This window comes from Poecilia latipinna, unplaced genomic scaffold (genome assembly GCF_001443285.1).
Source record: "Poecilia latipinna isolate Pla-1442-1.1 unplaced genomic scaffold, P_latipinna-1.0 Scaffold1193, whole genome shotgun sequence".
Taxonomy (NCBI): Eukaryota; Metazoa; Chordata; class Actinopteri; order Cyprinodontiformes; family Poeciliidae; genus Poecilia; species Poecilia latipinna.
The window spans coordinates 60,297-79,971 of NW_015113809.1; the positions used below are offsets into that span (position 1 = coordinate 60,297).

Here is a 19,675-nt window from a genome sequence, read left to right on the forward strand (position 1 = left end):
AGGGGGAGGAAAACTCGGGAGCCCAGGGGGGGGGGTTGTTTAAAATTTATTTTTTTTTTTTTTTTTTTTTTTTTGCTTGTTTTACATCATGTTTTAACGTTATTCCCTCATTAAAAACATACCTGGAGTCTTGCTTTGATTCTTTCATGCATGTTTGATGAATCCTTTAGTTTCCCCTGTTAGCTTTTCTGGGGTACCTTAATGTTTGCTGTCTCAAAGCCCCGTCCATTTCCAACTCGGCTCCTCTAGACTAGCGGCAGCAGCAATTAGCAAAAACCTGCTGGAACTGAGCTCACCGAATGAACTACTTCTTGGTCCAACAATTTACAAAACGGTTGCACACGACACATGATGACGTTTCAGAAAGAGCAGGAGCTTCTTAAAGAGACGGAGGCCCAATTATAAGTCGTTAAATTTTAAAGTCACATTTGGAGCAATATAGCATATTTATGACAACTGTCACTATAACACATTTTGCTGGGTGATAAATTGTCCTAGTAATGATTATATAAACCGTAATGTTGTTTTGAGATTATTTTCAAGTAATCTATCAACAGTGGCTTAATTATGCACCAGTAGATTTAATTTATCAGACCCTTATAACAACATTTCTGTCCAAAATTATTTGAAATCATCCGTTTTGGATGAATAGATTACACAACAAAAACCAAAACTGTTTAAGTATAAACCTGTGAAACGATCTGCACCTGTTTGTGTCACCTGAACATAAACAGAAGTTTAAATCCGTATTTAAATCCTGCGTCTTCCCTCAGAGTACCAGCTGACCAGTGCGGACATCACTGCTTTACACGCTCTCGCGTCACCAGGCGGCTTGTTGCCGACCAGCGTGTCCACATGGCAACAACAGCAGGCCGTCTCCCAGCAACAACAGCCCCAACAGCAGCAGCAACAGCAGCAGCAGCTTAACCTTGCATCACTCAGCAACTTGGTGTAAGTCTCCTGATTTTGTTTTCCCTCTGCAGACATGTAGGAAATGTTTGTAACATCCTCATCTAACAGCTCAGTGTTCTGATAACAGCTGGCATACTGACCCTACCAGTTGCTTGCATTATATGCATACCATGACCTCCAATGCAAGCAACTTGCATCCTCTTTAGTGACCCGGTTTGCATGTCACCATTGCCATCACATCGATCTGAATAGTTTCCTGTGGCTTTTATTAAACCATCAGTTGTGAGCAGGGGGTAGCAGGTTGGCTTTGCCACTTTTCAAGAAGGTATTATAATAATACAGATGTGATTTGATGATATTTTGTTTGTTAAAACAACTGTTTGACTAGAACAAGGGTGTCAAACTCATTTTCCTCTTGGGGCAAATCAAGATAAAGAATATTCTTAAGAGCCAGTTGTGCCAGGATGTATTGATAAAACCGATAAATAAACTTAAAATATTAATAAATAGCTTTCTCTGCATTTTATAACTAGTACTTACAATTAAATATTGAACATCTTTTCACATTGTTCAGTCCCTCCAGGATTTTGTGATTGTTTGTTGCTATCAAAGTCACTAATTTTATGGTGCTAATTTAGAAATATTTCCAAAAATATTTTTGCAACATTTGCGCTAATGTAAGTATGACTTTTTGTTCCTCACCATACTGATCGCTGACTGTTTGCCATCAAACAACGCCGAGGCAGTAGTGTTGTAAAAGCAAGAAATACTGCCTCCTACAGGAGAGAGTTGGCATAACTTAAACCCAAAAAACTTTTTTTTTTTGCTGACAATTTGCAATAAACCTGAAAAAAAAATGCTTGGATTTGTTGATTTTATGTGAATTTCCACAGCAACTGGTGGGACTGATTGATGTAATTTAACATCTGGAGTCAAGAGGGCCAGGTAGAAAGCTGTGGCGGGCCACATTTGGCCCCCGGACCTTGAGTTTGACACATGGGGACTAGAAGATGTCGGTTCACAGAAATATGGTTTAGAAATAGAGAATGTGGCTTTATATTTAGAACTGGACAAAGATTTATTTCTTTAAAGTTTTCCTCACAGGGAAATAAAAACTCATCTGGAAGTCTTTAATTTCAAACAGCAGCTAATAGTGTGAACTGGGTCTTCTTGTGGTCCAAAATGTCAAGTAGCAACAGATCCTACAGACTCTTCAGGCTCTAAGGCGACGTTCACACAATGCCACGCTTATTGTCTTTTAAAGTTTATCTTTTGGAAACATCCAGAGAGGATGTGCATTAAATTTAACGAGCTAAAAGTGTTGAAGTCTCTGCACTTCCTCTTTGTGTCAACAGGAACTGTGAGTGAAACTGATACTATTCAACAGTTGGCAATAAGAAAAATACATTTTGTCATTATAGTTAAAAAGTAGTTAAAATGCCTGAGTGGATTTTAATAATACATTTGAAATTAAGGTGCTGTAAAGCCACATAGGAAATATTTTATATATAAGATGTTACTAGTGAAGTTCTGAATTTCTTTGAACAATTTGAATTAATATGAGTTTTAACAACATTTAATTTCCCATTGAAATCAATACAATATTTTTTTAATTGATTTTAATTTATATTATATGACATACAGCTCTGGAAAAAATTAAGAGGCCACTTAAAATGATCAGTTTCCCAGATTTTACTCTTTATAGGTTTATGTTTGAGTAAAATGAACATTGTTCTTTTATTCTATGAACTTCTAACATCATGTCTCTGAAATTCAAAGCAAATATTTAGTATTTATTTGCAGAAAATGAGAAATGGTCAAAATAACAAAACAGATGCAGAGCTTTCAGATCTCAAATAATACAAAGAAAACAAGTTTATATTCAACTAGAAACAACAATACTAATGTTTTAAGTTTTCAGAAATCGGTATTTGGTGGAATAACCTGGAGGTTTTCAATGGGGTTCAGTGCAGTGGACTCTTCATTGTTTCCAGAACTGCACGTTAGTTTTTAAGCGTAGTTGGTCAAACATAATAATAATAAAAAAATCTACACTTCTTATTGAGAAAGTAAATATGATTTGCTCTAAATTTTGCCATTAATTTGTGAGAGGACTCAATTAAAATTTGACCTTTTTGATCAAATAATTACTACAGCAGCTCAAGAATAATTACATTTATTTAATTTACTTAATTACTCAAAGTAATACTAAATAATTTTATACAGAAATAGAAGTGCAGTGGTTTTAAATAGCATATCTGTAAAGTTTTGAGCCTCTATTCAACTGATAAGTTTTGTGAAATTGTTGCATCCATGTTCAGTCAGGATTATTATAATCATTAGATCAGATTAAAGTTTTCACTTTTTTCCCTTCACAGAATCAAACAGTTTCCCTTCTTTTTTTTCTCCTGTGGGTTTGAAATCTGGGTGCCTAAATGTCTCTGAGCGTTTTGGGGTTTTGGTCTGGTGGATCCTGAAGTGTGTCCTCTCCTCTCCTCCACAGCATGTGGGGCGTGGACAAACAGAGCAGCGAGCTGTCTAGCCAAGTGTCCAGTCTGGCTGCCAATCTGAGGTGAACAGCCAACGCTAGTGTGTGTGAAATGTCATGACTTTGTCTGTCAGCCGGGGTTTGGGAGGCTTACTTTGTATTTGGACCGATCCCGCCTCTAAAGCAGCAGAGCAGGAGATTCTAACGGGGCAAGAAAACCGTTTCAAGATGAGAAAATTAAACGGGTTTGATTTATTTTCTTTTGAAATGAGCAAAAGTTGAAGGTTTTCACATTTTGCCACATTACTACAAAATTGGTGACTTCAGTACATGGTGGTGGCAGCATCATGCTGTGAGGATGCATAAGCAGAGACAGGTGACTGGGTGAGGATTTATCGTATCGTTTATCACTTATTGTGAATACCCTAAATTTTGGAATAGAGTAAACCTAGCATGAAACCAGACATGTTTTCATCTTTTAGGGTAAAATTTTTTTGTTTTACAAAAATAACCTGTTCTTAAAAAAATATTAGGTAGAAAAAGTAGATTCTCATTTACAAACATCAACCGAATTTTTCTGAAAAGCAAATCTTACTTCTAAAATAAGAAACCAATCAACCCTAAAAATATAGAAACTCTGAGCCTGCCTGGAAACCCAATTTATGTAATTATTTTTTAAGGTTTTTTTATCGATAGTTAGGACTCAAACGATTAATCGGATTCATTGTGATAAATCGCTTAATGAATAATCAATTTATTGTTAACTGGAGCAAACAGACTGAAAAAGATGCCATTTGGTGAAAAAAAAAAACATATTCAGAGCAGTAATTAATCCAAAACTGGACAAAAAATATTTATATTTGCATTTAAGATTAAAACTCCTCAAGTGGAATAGTTCAGAATTACGAAAGGAATGCTGTGTTATTATAAAATGTTAATTTTCTTATTTAAGGTTTATTTTTATCTCTGTGTATTTCTAATACTGCATGAAAAACAATTAAGTGGTTAAGTGAGAAATCAGTAGAATGTGCCATTGTTTTATCCAATTAATCAATTAATCGTCACAATAATAGATTTAGTTGCAAATCTGAATATTTTGTTGCTTTTAATTAAAATTAAATTTTCAATTAATTATTGAGCAAAAGTCAGTTTTGAAAATGTAAACAAAAGAAAAGGTTTGGACAGCACAGATGTAAATATTGCATCCAGAAAACCCAGGACATGTCCAACCTTCTTATTTTGTCTGCTTCGAACTGAAGTCTGTTTGCGGTGCTCAGAGAAACGGCGTCACTGCGGTGAATCCAAACTTGCCTGCCATAATGTTTCACACTTTTCTCCTCACATGCCTCTAATCCACCTGTTCCCTTTCGGTTTGGGCTCCAACATGTTGTTTTCTCCCCACAGCGTTGGCTCTCCGTCCAACCTGCTCTTGGGTAGAGATGAGTGGTTGGGCCGGTACTGTATCACACTTCCTACTTCCTGTGTGTCTTGTGACTGCTTCTTGGCTGCCGCCCCCTCCCCTCTCTTTAAGCATGCCTGCTGCCAAACAGGAAAGCGGTGTAGCTGTGGTTTCCACCATGTTTTCTAACCAGATTATTATTTTCTTCACATCCTTGCTGACTCACTGCGAACCACCCGTCACACACCCATCATTTCATGCTTCTGTTGGTGGTTTGGGAGCTGCTGTTGGGGACGTTACTTTGCTTTTAAAGGCTCAAAGATGGCCGCCGGTGAATAACTGAGTGTGGCTTTTTCCCTGTTGGTGCCGTTCTGTAATGTTCTGTCCCGACACAAATGGTCTTCTGGGGATCTAATTGTTCGCTTTTTGTCACGTTGCTGATTACTGTTACAGCGCCTTACAAAAGTATTCACACCCCTTTGAGGTTTTTCATGTTTTTGTCATTTTACAACCATGAATGTTGATGAATTTTATTGCAGGATTTTCATATTTTCTGGAAAACTGTGAAGACTGAGTTTAGTTTTTTAAGACTGAAAACAAAAGGAAAATTCACTAAGAATAGAAAAAAATATATTTTCTGTCCTATTTTGGTCGTTCCTTTGTAATACACTTCTACTTTGTCTCCTTCGTGTCTTCCTTTTTTGTGTACTTCCGTGTGTCCTGTTTTTATTTACACTCTTCCCTCTCTCCATCTTTCCTTCTTCTCTTTTCTTTTCTCATTTGATAATTTGCTTCCTTGTATAATTTCTCATCTTCCTGTCTTGTCTCTTATTTCTTACATTCTTGCTTCCTTCTATCCTTGTGCACTTTCATCTATCCTACCTTTTTCCTTTCCTTGCATACTTCCTTGTCTTCTTACTCTTTTCTTTCCTCATATACTTCGACACCTTTCTTCCTTGTATAATTTCTTACCTTCCTTGTTTCCTGTCTTAATTGCATACTTTACTGTCTTTTTCTTTGCTTGTGTACTTTCTTCTCTTACATTTCTTTCCTCATGTCCTTTTTGACACGTTTCTTCCTTTCTTATTTACTTCCGTCGCTCCCACCTTTTTTCTTTCCTTGTATACTTTCTTGTTCCTTATTTCTTTCTTTTCTTGCCCACATTCTTGTCTTACCTTTCCTGCTCAACTTTCTTCCCTTCCTTGTGTGCGTCTTGTCTTCTTCCTCTCTTCCATCCTAGTTTGTTCCTTATCATTTAAAATACTTTTTGACATTATAAATAAATTTACAGTCTGTTGTGTAAATTAAACACTGCGGACTGGGAACTCTGGGAAGTTAGGTATTGAAAAACTGGAGTTTTTACAAAAGAATCCTGTTTTTGTGATGTGATGGATCAACATGTTGCAGTTTGTACCTGAAGTTGAAGGAAAATTATGCATGATTTAATGTTTTAATTTAAAAAAAACAACAAACTTTTACTTTTCACTTCAGTTATCTGCTTCTTTGTGTTGCTCCATCTCATGAAATTCAATAAAACACTGAAGTCTGTGGTTGTAAACTGACCAAATCTGGAAAAGCTAAAAGGTTGCAGAATGATTTTTATCATGAGGGACGGTCAGTGGTTTAGTTTTTGCTCCGCCTCTCATCCTCCATCTTGTTTTCTTCCCTCTGACCCCTTCCAGGCCGGCGACCCACATACCTCAAGGCGCCATGCTGACCGTCAACACCAGCTCCGGCGTGAGCATCAAGTCGGAGCCGGTCTCACCCGGCCGGGACCGGAGCACCCCGTGTCCTCCCCCCGCTCCGCCTCCATCCACCACGCCGTCCTCCACGTCCGGAGGCGCCATCTTGACGGCGCCGCCTCAGTACCCCAGCTCGCTGCTCTGCCTGGAGCCGCCGACGGGTCGCTCGCCCGCAGACAGCGTCAGCAGCAACGCCAGCTCCTTCGAGGGCAGCGACCGCGACGACGGCAGCGCTGCCGGTGGCAGCGGCGGCGGTACCGGAGGCGGAGGCGGCGCCACCGAGCTCCTCAGGGTGTCGAACGAACCGGATCAGGACGGAGGAAACGTAAAACGCATGAGATTGGACGCCTGGGTCACATAGAAGCCGCCTCTCGTCGCCAAGAGGAAGTTCTGACTCGTAAACACTTACCTTCATTATTAGCCCCCCACGACCCCGTGACCCCACCACCCACTGCCATGTGACACTATCACCACACGTCTGCACCTGTCCTGCATTACACGCCGCCATCTTGAACTCACAGGGCTTCGCCAAAAACAGACTGGTTTGGATGTTTGAGCTCAGCTGGATTCGGGTTTTAAGGCCTTGGACGGATTTCTGTCGTGATTTCTGAGGCGTTTGACCTTTTTTTATGCAATTCGATGCAACCACAGGACATTTTTCACGTGGTTTCTCAGTGACCTTCTTCTACTCGCGCGGAGGAGCGTGGATCGGTGGCTCCTCGGCGTTACGGACGCCTGCTGCATGACTCGTCACTTCCTGCTCCTGCAATCCCGCGGCGTTTTGATTGCGTGCTGTCCATTTTTTCCCCTTGATTTCGCCTGGAGACGTTTGAGGGCTGCTGGGAAATGTAGAACTGGACGCTTTAGGTACGGGGTTCCTCCACTGCCTGGAAAAGTCTGGAATTTGACTTCAGGATTTTCCAGGTCTGGAAAAACAAGAGCTTGGAAAAAAATCTGCATTTCCCCCCCAATTTATCTTTTGTGTGTTTCCAACTCCATTGTCTTTCTTTATTTGTGTCCTTCTTACCTTCCTAATGTGTCCCCTTCTTTGTCTCCTATTTTCCTTTCCTAGTGTTTTCCCCCTCACTTGTGTTCTATTTCCTCTCCTACTATCCCTCCTCCCTATAGTCCTATTACCTTTTCTGCAATCTGTCATTTCTTAGTTCCTTCTTCCTTTTCTACTGTCTCTCTGTCCTTGTGTCTTTCTTCCTTCTTTGTATCCTTCCTTCTGAACATTCCTTCATTGTGTCCTACCTCCCTTCCAAGTGTCCTTCTTTCCTATCATCCTTGTGTCCTTTTCTTTTGTTCAAGTTCCTCCCTGTCTTTCCTTCTTTCCTTCCCTATTTAAATCCCTCCGTCAGTAGAAATGTCTCCATCAGATAAATTTAATTTCGATGCTCGATATGAAAATTTGGGCCGATATCTGATATCAATAATGCTGTTTTGGCCGATAACCGATATTTACCGATATTATATGTATTTCTCTACCGTTTTGACACCTTTAGGGGAAAAAAACCCGACCAAAAACAAATGGCAAAGAGATAGATTTATCGGGCCGATACCGACACGTTGGAGTCCAAAGGACTGGGAATTCTGGTTTGGGATTTTTCCATGGAGATGTGAAGGAACCCTGTTGGTAGGAAGAGCCTCCAGAAAAGGGGCGGAGTCGAGCGCCAGCGTGCAGACGTCGGCTCTTCTTCTTCAAAACAAAACCAGACGCCAAACGTCTCCCTGGGCGCAGAGACGCGTCAGACTTTGGGAGCTGCTCCATCCATAGGAACTTCAACGAGCCTCTTTTAGTTTTCTTTAGTATTTGGTTCTTCGGAGTCCAAGTGTTCTTTATCTGTTGGTATTTTAAACATGTCTCGCAGGTCCGTTAGTCGTCCAGAGGTAGAAATTCAGACTTTGTATTAAAAAAAAAGAAAAACATAATAAAAAAATAGGAAGAAAAAAAATCACTCCTTATACAAAAGCTTTGATGTCCTCTTTAGCTCTCTATATCCCTCCATAGCCGTGTTTGGAAAAGTGAAAGGAAAAAAGACTTTTTCTATATTTCTACCGCTTCGAGTCGGCGACAAAGTGAAATAGCTTTTTGGCTTCAACCACGTGTCTGTACATAATGAGTATATTTGCATAGACTTTGCTAGGTATCCCTAAAAACAAGCAATGTGTTGATTCTCAGTGGATCTGTCCGCATATATGAGTGTGACTTTGATATGTTTCTGGAGCCGCGGTGCAGGGGCCGGAGCTAGTTTCAGTAATCCTCCATTTTCTTCTAGTGTTGATGGCGTGCGCACTTTGTCTCACAGAGGCCTGCTTGGTTGTGGTGTCATCATTACTCTCCTGCCGCACATCTTTAAAAACCCACAAATGAAGGTAAATCGTACACCGTGATGTAAACTCTTTATTACTATTCTTGTTAGGATTATCATTATTATTATTATTAGGACACTGCCATTCACTTATATTGTAGCGATGGAGATGAAATACACTTTGAATTGAGTGTACCATGTAAAAATGTTTTCCACTTTACGCAGACACAGATGATGCTGGCTTTCCTCTTTGCAGATTGGTTTCAGGTTTTCTGTTTTTCTGTCATTTCAAGCGTGAGCCCAGGTGGAGCAGAAAGCTTGCTGATGAACCTATTATTATATTTTTTTTCTGCCCCAATCAGGAATCAAGATGTTAATATTTCACATACATTTGATAAGCAGCTTCTTTGTCGTGGTTTCGGCCCAAAAATATAAAATATTTATAATCAGAGACTCCAAAGATGCATAGATTGGGCTTTTTCTGTTCTGAAGAAAACCAGGGCTGAAGCAATTAATCGGATTAATCATGAGGAGTAGATTATTGGAACAATCGTTAGCCTATTTAGTAGTTGATCAATAATTAACAGGAGTACACAAATTCAGAAAGAAAAATGTTATTTGCTGAAAGAGAGAGCATAAAACTACAAAAATATAAACATTTTACAAAAAAAAGCTAAAGGAATTCTGTTATTTCATTTCAGGTAATAAAAAATTTTTCTTTTTTTAAAAAAAAAATTATTTATCTGCAACTTTTACAATACTTCTAATATTTTATTTTTAAATCAGGCTTAAGTGGTTAAGAATGTGTCCATTCTTCCATCTGATTAATCGTCAAAATAATCAATTAATCCCCAGAATATTTGATTAATTGAAACAATCGTTAGCTGCAGCTTTAAAGAAAATTTGTCGTTTTCAAACTGAAATTATCCTCATTTATGCATCAAGCATGTCCCTGATTTTTCTCAAATAAAAAAGCAGCATAAACTTGTTAAATAGTGAGAATCTTTACTCTGAATTCTCTTTAAGAATAAGAGGTCAGGATTCGACCTGCTAATCAAAGGGAAAACTGGACAATTCCAGCCGCTGGTTTGATAGTTTAGCACTAGACTATTGCATTTTTACTCAATGTATTTATTATAAATACATAATGAACTCAAGTCCTACCATTTCTCTTGGTAAATCTGTTTTAATTTCCTTTTTGAGCTGTAATAAAACAAAACAAAGGAGCAGCACAAGGCGAACTGTGTTGCTCAGCAATCATCTTATATTAGTAATAAACATTTCAGATATCCGTCTGATAATTGATCCACGTTTGCAGCCAGCTGATGATAATTTTCTGTAATAATCAGAAAATTGCTCCTTATTTTGTTTGTGCTGTGAATTTGAATTTCTCGACAGGGATTCTGCACTCAGAGATAATTATCCACATTTATTAGAATCTCGGTTAAGACAAAAATACAAAGTAGATTGTCACCAGCGTACTTCATAATTACTGGCACCCCTGATAACGATGCCTTAAAAAACTAGTTCCAGTTTAACATCGGGCTCTGACGGAAGAGGCCCGCAGCATCACGGATCCTCTAAAGTCTGTTTTCATGTTGGATTGAAATTCTGATCCTGCTGGGGGTTTTCAATTCAATTCAAATTCAAAAACACTTCATTGATACCCAGTGGAAATGAAATAAAATTAAATCAATCTGGCCAAAGAAGTGAGTTCCAGGGTGTTTACGTTTGCGATAGTAGGAAACAAAATGACTTTTTTCCAAACATTTAGTGTATAAACACAGTTTAATCTGGACTTTTTTGATTTTAGTTACTCCTCCTAACAGCGAACTTGTTTGAAGTTTTAACTTTAATTGTTTCTCTGACTTTAGTTAAGGGTAAGTTGAGGAAAGTAGCTAATTTCTCTAGCGTTTTTCTAGCTGAACATGAATGTGGTTTTAAGGAGTCTCTAAGTAAAGTCGGCCTGTTATGAATAAATGCTCTCCAAAGGTTGAAGCTGCTGCAGCAATAAGTCATTTTTCACACGTCCTTAGCGGGGGCGCTAGTAGATGTGAAGACGCTGAGAGTCGTAATCGGTGTGAAACGAGTTCGTGACTCTGAAAGCCCAACATAACCACTAACAACCAGTTAGGAACAAAAGCATGAATTTATTTATTTTCCTGTTTTTAGCAGCTCATCTGGCTTCAGAAGCCTCCCACCCCCCATGCTCACATCTTGAGTTTGCTCTTCCTTTTTGTAGGATTTTTGAGAAATGGGCAAAAGTTTCTCAGACTTTCCCCTCTGAACTCTGACGGGCGCCGACATTTCACCCATTTTTCTCCTTTTTTTTCTCTCAGACATGCAAAGAAAGGTTGCAGTGTAGAGACAATCTATATGAGGAAACCTGCACCCCTGTTACCTGTTGTGTATAATGTTTTTTAGAAACTCACTATTTTTGGATTAATTTGTGCTGGTGACAGTTCAGACGTCTGTTTATTATGATGATGATGATATTCTGGAGCTTTTATTTTATGGCTATATTTTTGTGTAGGATAGCTGTTTTCGTTCCACCTCTTTTTAATCTTCCTTATAAACATATAGTACTGGTTTCCTTTTTTGTTTTGAAACAACTTGCTGAAAATTGCACGATCAGTTCTTGTGGTATTAGCAAGTGCAACGAAGGAAATACCAGTTAAATGCTGCAGTTTTAATTAAGATATATAGAATATATTTATAAAACGGGAAACAACAGAAATTAGTCATTCATGGAATAAAAAACAAAACATGTAAATGCATGGGACACAGGTAACAGCTAAGCTTCTGTTACGTACAGTAATGATAAGGACATGCATCATAAATGAGTTAAAACAGCTCAGAATAATGTAGCATATGAAATACTAAAGATGAAATTTATAGCTAATATATTGTGTCGAGCTGGTCTGCTTTGGGTTTTATTGTAAAGAAGATATTTCTTTTTTTGTTGTTCTTTTTGTTTTTGAGAATGATATACAGTTTGTGTATATTTTCATATACAAAGTATGCACTGATATGTTATTAAAATTCTATACCGCTTTTACAAAAAAAGTGTTTGTTGTACCAAAGTATCCAAGTCCCTTGAAACCTTTATCCTTTTTGCGTATGTTTTACCGTATTTTATATATTAAATAGACAAACTGAGTGAAATGACACCAAATCTGTGGGTTTTATTTTCTGGTCTTGGTAGAAAAGTGTTGCAGCACTTTTATCTCCGGCTGTTTTTCACGGTTTTGGTGAGAACTGCGCCGCTAAATTTAGCTGGTTTCTCGTGACCTTGCTCGGCTCTCGGGAGCAACAACAGGAGCTGATGAAGAAATTAGCGTTGTGGTGCTGAAAGATGCTCCTCATCATGTTGGCTCATTAAGTTTTTTTTTTTGTCCAGCACAAAGTGCAGAAATATAAATCCAGGGTCTTTTTTTCCAGGTCTGGATAAATCTAGGAAAAGAAAATATTTGGATTTCCAAACTTTATTCCCTCACCTCCAACTACAATTCAAGAACAAATCAAACAAAGTAGGACAAAACTATGATTTTTAAATCAAAATCTACTCACAAAAATGTTAAACGTGACACAAAGTAAGATTTTTTACGTTCCTTCTGTTGTCATGGTAACTAAGGCCACATCTACTTGTTGATTTATACTCTAAAGTTCAACTTGGTGCACCCAAGTCTACGTTTGTATCAAATGTATTAAAACTTTATTAAATACGTCGGGTGTTTTCAAATGAAGACTGACGTAAATCCTGTTTTTACCTTTCAGTTTTCTTCAATCCAGCCCAGAATAATAATATCCAAACTGGATGCCTTTCATTTAATAAGGAAAAGAACATTTGACATTTTGGATCTACAATCCTGTTCCTACAAAAACAATTTGATTATTTCTTTAATTAAAATAGTTCATTGTTGAATATGTAGATGTGTCTTCTTTGAAGAAGACGACTGCATGGCTTTCTGCTGGCGTTGGGTCGTTCATCCAGCAGGCTGCCGAGTTTTTGAGATAAAAATGTTTAAAGTTGACAGGAAATTTGAAAATATCACTTGATAATTACATGTTATTGAAAGATTGGAAGGAAGAGTAATACCTGAAGACCAACTATAAAGTCTTAAAAAATGCAAGCATTTTTTTTAAAACTTAAATAAGCAATGCTAAGCCTGGTGGGGGCACAAGTAAAGCCTGGTGGCCCACCAGGCTTATAATACACTGGAGGAAACCCTGACATGATTTTCTGGGGTAGCCAGCATTTTTTTAAAAGCGGGGGATGGACCCCTTACGCCCCCCTCTTAGGGTTGCCACTGGTTTTATTTTACTTTCTCACATAAACTATTTTAAATCGACTGAATTACCTACAATAAGAAACATTTTTGCAACTAAAGTTGGGTTTTTTTCCCCTGCTCTTTAAGCTGTTTTTGCACACACAAAAAAAAATCTGCTCAAGTTAAATTCAGGTCGTCTGGTTTAGCGATACCATGGACGCCCATATATGGGCATCTGCCCGTTTCCCGTCTAAGTTTTGCCCCTAAACAATTAAAATGTAAACATTTCTTCACCTCCAAACATTCACTTGAGTGGCATAAAAGTTTTAATGTTAAAGAGGCCAGCAGGGCTTCTGTTTACCAGACTATAACATGTTCAATCATCTGAGTCGTTGAGGGTTTATTGGAGTTGCTGCTCAGGTCATGACATGTCTTGCTATGGAAAAACATGAAGGGAGTTGCTGCAAAAACACGCACCACCCCCACAAAGAGAGAAAAAAGGTTACGCTGAAATAAGAGAACATTTTGTATCTTAATCAATTGATGCCAACTTTGCTTTAACTGTGCTTAAAGTATTTAGATTTTTTATTTTTATTTTATGACCTAATTATAGTACATCAATCAATGGGATTTAATATATGGGAACATAAAACTGACTTTATGTTGTAATAATTGTCCATAGTTAGTTATAGTCATGTGTTACAATGTTTTCAAAATACTTTTACAGACTCAAAGATCTGAGTTACTGAGAAGAGCAGATCTTTTTATTCAACAGACTCGCGGTCCACACAGACATAAAAAACAAAGACATGATGCACAACATGATAAAAAACTGAGTTCAGATTTTAGCAGGAGTATGTTGGTTATAAATGGATGCCATTTCCAAACATACACTGATTTAGAGTAAACTTAACACCAAAAATATTGCAGAGTGTATTTTGCACAAAACAGATTACAGGTTGTTGGAGATAAATATCGATTTCCAGTGTTTGTCATTTGGGATTGGCAGCAGTTTTTTTTAATATGGAAGCCATCGAAGCTTGGTTTTGTTTTTTGATTTTTTTACATTAAGTCTGTCAGCAGAAGACAGACGATCCAATAACCAGTAATTTATTCTGCATTGTCAGCTTTATGCACCATAAAACTTCACTGAACCGAATTACTGAATGAAATATTGATCCCATCTGCTTCACATCATTCAGGAAAAAGAGATGAGTTTTTTTTTTTTTTTTTTAGCAGATTATGTTGTAAACAACGAGAAGCTTTGATCTGGGAAACAATGATTTAAGTTTCATTTAATGATTTATGTTAACAACAGTGCGGAAAAATGAAAACTGCATTCATTTAAAAACAAAAACATCATAACATTTTGAGAAAAATAAAAATGACCATAAAATACAGAATTTTTTTTTTTTGTTTTTAGCGTTTGTGCTTTGAGGGACTGAGGGGAAATCTGTGAAAACAATTTGTTTTATGAATCCAACTTGTTTTGCAAAACATTTAAACAGAAATAAAAAAACATAAAAATACAAATTTAAAACTTCACATTTAAATGTAAAAAAGTCAAAGGGAACAACTGTTATCGATTACACTCTAAACCACATATTTACAACAATTTAATTCAATAAAGGTTTAGAAATGTTTTTTTTTTCTTTAATAGATAAACCAAATTGTTTAGGATTTACTCTGGACTTTTTGATCAAACTTTAAATTTTTCTCTATTTAAATCAAACATTTCTCCCACTTGCTCTTCTCTAATTGAAGCTCATATTTTATGTTTTTATTAATCAAAACTGACATTTTAGTTTATTCAAAATAGACTCATTAAATCCAAAGTTTTCACACTTCTCATTTAATTCAGACTTTTAAAGTCTACAACCAGATAGTCGCTTGTTTATACATTAAGAACATTTTTTACTTACATTTGTTCATTTAAGTGAATATAAAATTAAAAAAAGAGGCACATGTTATAAATTGGTTTTAATTGCATATTGTTACTAAGGTTTCATTCAAACACAGACTGAGAGCCTCAGATGCTTATCTGAGCCAAACAAAACAAACTTAATCTCTTTAATAGCAGATAATTGGCACATAATAAGTAAACACTTAGAAAAATGCAGAGAAAATATGTAAGTTTGGTTGCATATAACAACTAATAACTATATAACTACAGGCAGGGCGATGCAAAGGTTAATACAGGAATGAATAGTGAACACTATAATCCTCAGGATTTTAACTAGATCAGACGTATTTGTAGATATTAAGTGAGAGCAGAAGTTTTGTTTGGCTTCCAACCCAGTAAATTCAGTGGTTTTATTTACAGAGTCATTACAGATTTCCAAACTAAGCTTGTTTGGTTGGTTTTCCGTTGTAAACAAGCAGCTTAACTCGCCACATGTTCACCGCAGAGACATAAAAGTCTAAATCAGACTCAAACTTAATGATTAAACATGCAAAAGGTGTCTGTGCGATTGGCCTGAGTAAGTCATGTTTCCTGAGGTTCCTGAAGGTGTCGCAGCTGCTTTTCTCACCACGTTTTGGAGACCTTAAAATCATTAGTGCACCTTGGGCGAAGGATCGGTGCTGGGCGGCGCCACGTCGAACACGGAGCCCGGCCCGACCTCCGAGCAGACGAAGTAGACGTTGGCGCCCAGCATCACCAGGACGGGCAGGAAGGAGAAGCCGAAGCCGAAGGCCCTGATGGTGCTGCCCAGAGCGAGGCAGACCCAGTAGATCAGCCTGCAGAGAGACGAGGATCCATCAGAACCACTTACAGCAACAACAGGAGAAATATCAGAACAGAACCTCTAGAGAAACCCGACAACTGAGTTCAGGCTGAAAAATGTCTTCTGGCATTTCTTCAAATTATAGAGTGGATGAATAAATGGAGGGAGGGAAGGAGGGAGGGGGCGCGAGAGAGAGAGAGATGGATGGATGGATGGATGGATGGCTGTTGGTGAAACGGTTGGTTGGATGAACAGATTCCCTGGCTGAATTGTTGATTTCTCTGATTTGATCATCAACCAACTTTACAAATAAAAGAAAAACATCACATCGTCTTTTCTGATTGTCAGATGTGTTTTTAAACAAAATTACCTCCAAAACGAACTAAGACGTAGCAGAAAGTGAACATAAATCACTCCAGAAACTTCCAACCAGGTTGAGCAACAGATCAAACATCTCTGGTTCAGATAGTAAAGTTGCAAGTAGGAACTTGTGTTTCCTGCTGAGTCACTGCTGGCTTCATGAACCAGGTTAGGGTTAGTACATTTCCACCCGTGTTTATGAAGAAAAAAAACACACTTTGTTGAGTATTACTGGCGGTTGAACTTGCAGGAAGTTTAATTGTTACAAAAGGAAGTGTGTTGCTGGAAAGTGTTTAGATAATGATCCATCGATCGGTTGAAGGCAGACAAACAAAACATGAACACTTTGCCAAGACTAAGATATGGAGCCGCTTTTCTAAGAGTGAGAAATCTAAGCATCTGGATGATCCAAAGGACAGTTAATATTGTTTTAAAGGTGACTATTATACTTCCTTGAATAGGTTGGGATAGGTCTGTGGGTGACGTAAAACATGTTTATTACATTTCTTACAAAAAATTATTCTTAGATAATGAGATTTTAGTCTGCTCGGTTCTTTCTGAATGATCTACTTTAGAGCCTCTTGTCACTTTAAATCCAAATAATCTGCTGCTGGCAACGCCTCCCAATTCAACTTTTACCACGTGAAAATGGCTGCAAGCAGATGTGCAATTATATGACTGTCCAACTTTGAAAAGCAGAAGTAGAGCCTCCTGCACAACCAACAAGAACAACCAAGTGGATTCTAAACACTTGCTGCAACAACAAAAAAAAAAAAAACATTTGTCTTTTCCAGAAGTCAATGTAGAGCGCATGCAGAGGTAAAATCAGCTGACCAAACGTGCTGCCGCTTTACTCAGGTTGCTAGGTGACGGGTGGAACTCCGCTGGGGTTGCTAGGTGACGGGTGGAACTCCGCTGGGGTTGCTAGGTGACGGGTGGAACTGCGCTGGGGTTGCTAGGTGACGGGTGGAACTCCCCTGGGGTTGCTAGGTGACGGGTGGAACTCCGCTGGGGTTGCTAGGTGACGGGTAGTGCCTGCTGATTTGTGACGTTACATTCAGGAGGTTTTTGAAACGGCTCTTTTGCTGGACACCAAAAAATGTTGATTTATTGTTTCTTTTTTTGTTGTTTTTTTTTTNTAAANCACTTGNGGTGGANGTACAAAAACATAAAAAATGTGAGTTTTGCATAACAGGCTCCCTTTAAAAACAACAATCAGCACAACAATAAAATCCCTTTTATCCATTTTGCGTAAACACCTACCTGCCAAAAACAAATATGATGGTGAGTAGCGGCACCAGCTTAAGAAGGTCCTGGCTGATGTACGTTGCCATGACGGCAAGCTGCAGGAAGTAGAAGAGGAAGAGATACAGCGATTCGTTGACATAGTGCCAGTGAACCATCACTTCCTTGTCCACCAGATGACCCTGATAGAGCGGCTTCACGGCGCTGAAACGCAGCCGGACGATTCCCTGGACCAACACACCTGCGCACACACACACACACACACACACACACACACACACACCCACACACACACACACACACACACACACGTTACTGGAAATCAGAGCAGAAATCACACAACATATGGGAACTGTGAGGTCTTGCTAGCGCTAAAATGATTAATTGATTAATTATTAACTGGAGTATACAGACTTCAACAACACAGAGCAGAAATTAATTAAAAAATGTACAAAAAACATAAAAAATAGCATTTAAGATGAAAAACATAAAAATGTTCGACCTAGAAGTCGTCAAGTCACAGTTTTAGCTTCACCTGGTTCAAATTTTGTAAATAAATCTCCTGTTAACCACCTTTTACTATGCAATTGTTAATGAGTTTATCCAAAAAATAACCAACAGATCAGTCTTACACTTCATTAGAAAGCAGAAAGGTTGAGCTTTTCACATGTTAGACATACATTAGCTGTAGATGCATCTTTTACTACAAATAATCAAGCAAACACTAAAAAAATGCTGTTATTATCATGTCTCTGTTCAAACAATCACTTGTAATATTAAGTTTTTCCAAAAAGACAAATGTTAAGAATTAGAAGACAAGGACCACCATCATTGGAAAATGTACTCGTTGAACACATTTCAGTAGATTCTCACTTACATTATAAATAACATAATGATCTTGTGATTATCATTTTTGTTTCTTCCTTTTTTCTCTCTCTTTTTTTGTCTTTTTTCTGTAATATTCTTCCTTTACATTACAGGTAATTCCTTTACATAATGTAACAAACTTCACTTGGTAACTTTTTAACTCTGTTAATTTATTCATTGCATGCTTATATTTAGCCTCTTAAAGAAAATGTATTGATTTATTAGTATTGTCATTATTATTACTTGATTGTTGTTTTAATTTGTTTACATGCTGATGTCAGTGTTAATTCATTTAGTTCAGCATCACTGCTCACACACTGATTAATATTCATTAATTTACTCAAAGTACTTTTTGTTTTTTCCTTTTTTATACCGTTGCAACGTACAATAAATAACTAGAGAAAAAACAAGAAATGCCTTTTATGCAAGAAAATGTTCTCTTATTTCATTTATTTGTTTATCTGCATTAACGTATTTCTAATATCGTATAAAAAAGGCCTAAAAATTAGCAGAATCAATATTTGTATTCAATTAATCGTTCACTAAAATAATCGTTAGTTCCAGCCGTAGGTCTTACCCAGGATGATGGGGATGATGGCAAAAAATGAGCAGCGAAGTGTGTAGAGCACTCTGTAGGGGGCGCTGTCGAGCTTGGGTGGGTCAAAGGGCAGCAGCGCGTATCCACCCCACACCAGCAGGGGGAAGCATAACCCTGCGGCCAGCGTGGCTAGCACCAGCTGCAGCTTCTCGCTGCACACATCTGAGGACGAGATGCAGTCAGAGGTTATCAGAGGAGAAACAAAACATAATAAAAGATCAAAACTGAAGCTAACAGTTCACAATATTGGTTTAACTATTAATAAATGCATTTTTTGATCAACAAGCAAACTCCGTGGAGAAAGACGTAGAGAGCATATGGTCCATGTTCTCCCTGGGTTTCCACCCACAGTCACTTCTCTACTTAAAACCCAAATATAAATGTAATTAATTTCCATAATGTTTTATTACCTTATAATTAAGTGAAATCTTTTAAACTGGTAGTCAGGTTTCAACCCAAATAAACTTTTCACTTATCAGACTGATATATTTTAATTCAGGCTGGGACTTTAATGCTTTAATTTTGATTATTTGATTGCATAGATTTTAACACGTTAAACATTTTAACACGATTAATTGCTCTTTATTTTTCCTTGAACTTCTGGGGGTTAATTTTTGCTTTAAAAAAAACAAACAATTTGATGGAAAGCTGTAAAAGAAAATTGTTGTGTGCAAGTTGTGCAAAACGAGTTGGCTAATCACCAAATATATTCAAGTATAAAATATCATCTCAGTCGTAAATATGTTGCAGCAGCA

At 37.7% G+C, this 19,675-nt stretch overlaps 2 protein-coding genes and 1 long non-coding RNA gene across 9 annotated transcripts in view; 1 reads left to right on the forward strand and 2 right to left on the reverse strand.

Annotated features, from left to right (window-relative positions):
* Positions 1 to 7,660, forward strand: part of LOC106960536 (myocyte-specific enhancer factor 2D homolog) — a 40,391-nt gene extending 32,731 nt beyond the window's left edge. For 4 of the 7 annotated variants that reach the window (XM_015053676.1, XM_015053675.1, XM_015053679.1 and 1 more), the window contains 4 exons: positions 774 to 951; positions 3,416 to 3,484; positions 4,805 to 4,855; positions 6,482 to 7,660. In XM_015053676.1, coding sequence (XP_014909162.1) covers positions 774 to 951; positions 3,416 to 3,484; positions 4,805 to 4,855; positions 6,482 to 6,902 — 719 coding nt within the window. In that variant the 3' untranslated portion in view covers positions 6,903 to 7,660. The remainder of the gene's footprint in view (positions 1 to 773; positions 952 to 3,415; positions 3,485 to 4,804; positions 4,856 to 6,481) is intronic. The other 3 variants (XM_015053682.1, XM_015053681.1, XM_015053680.1) reach the window with 2 other exon arrangements.
* Positions 5,579 to 6,475, reverse strand: LOC106960545 (uncharacterized). The gene is made up of 2 exons (XR_001427593.1): positions 5,975 to 6,475; positions 5,579 to 5,873 (listed from the first exon to the last, which is right to left on the reverse strand). It is a non-coding gene; the product is annotated as an uncharacterized LOC106960545 (long non-coding RNA).
* A 6,867-nt stretch (positions 7,661 to 14,527) lies between the features above and the next one.
* The window catches only part of tmem79a (transmembrane protein 79a), a 10,740-nt gene continuing 5,592 nt past the window's right edge, over positions 14,528 to 19,675 (reverse strand). Inside the window, exons 3-5 of the mRNA XM_015053684.1 lie at positions 18,900 to 19,082; positions 17,474 to 17,696; positions 14,528 to 15,863 (exon numbers count right to left, since the gene is read on the reverse strand). Coding sequence (XP_014909170.1) covers positions 15,680 to 15,863; positions 17,474 to 17,696; positions 18,900 to 19,082 — 590 coding nt within the window. The 3' untranslated portion in view covers positions 14,528 to 15,679. The remainder of the gene's footprint in view (positions 15,864 to 17,473; positions 17,697 to 18,899; positions 19,083 to 19,675) is intronic.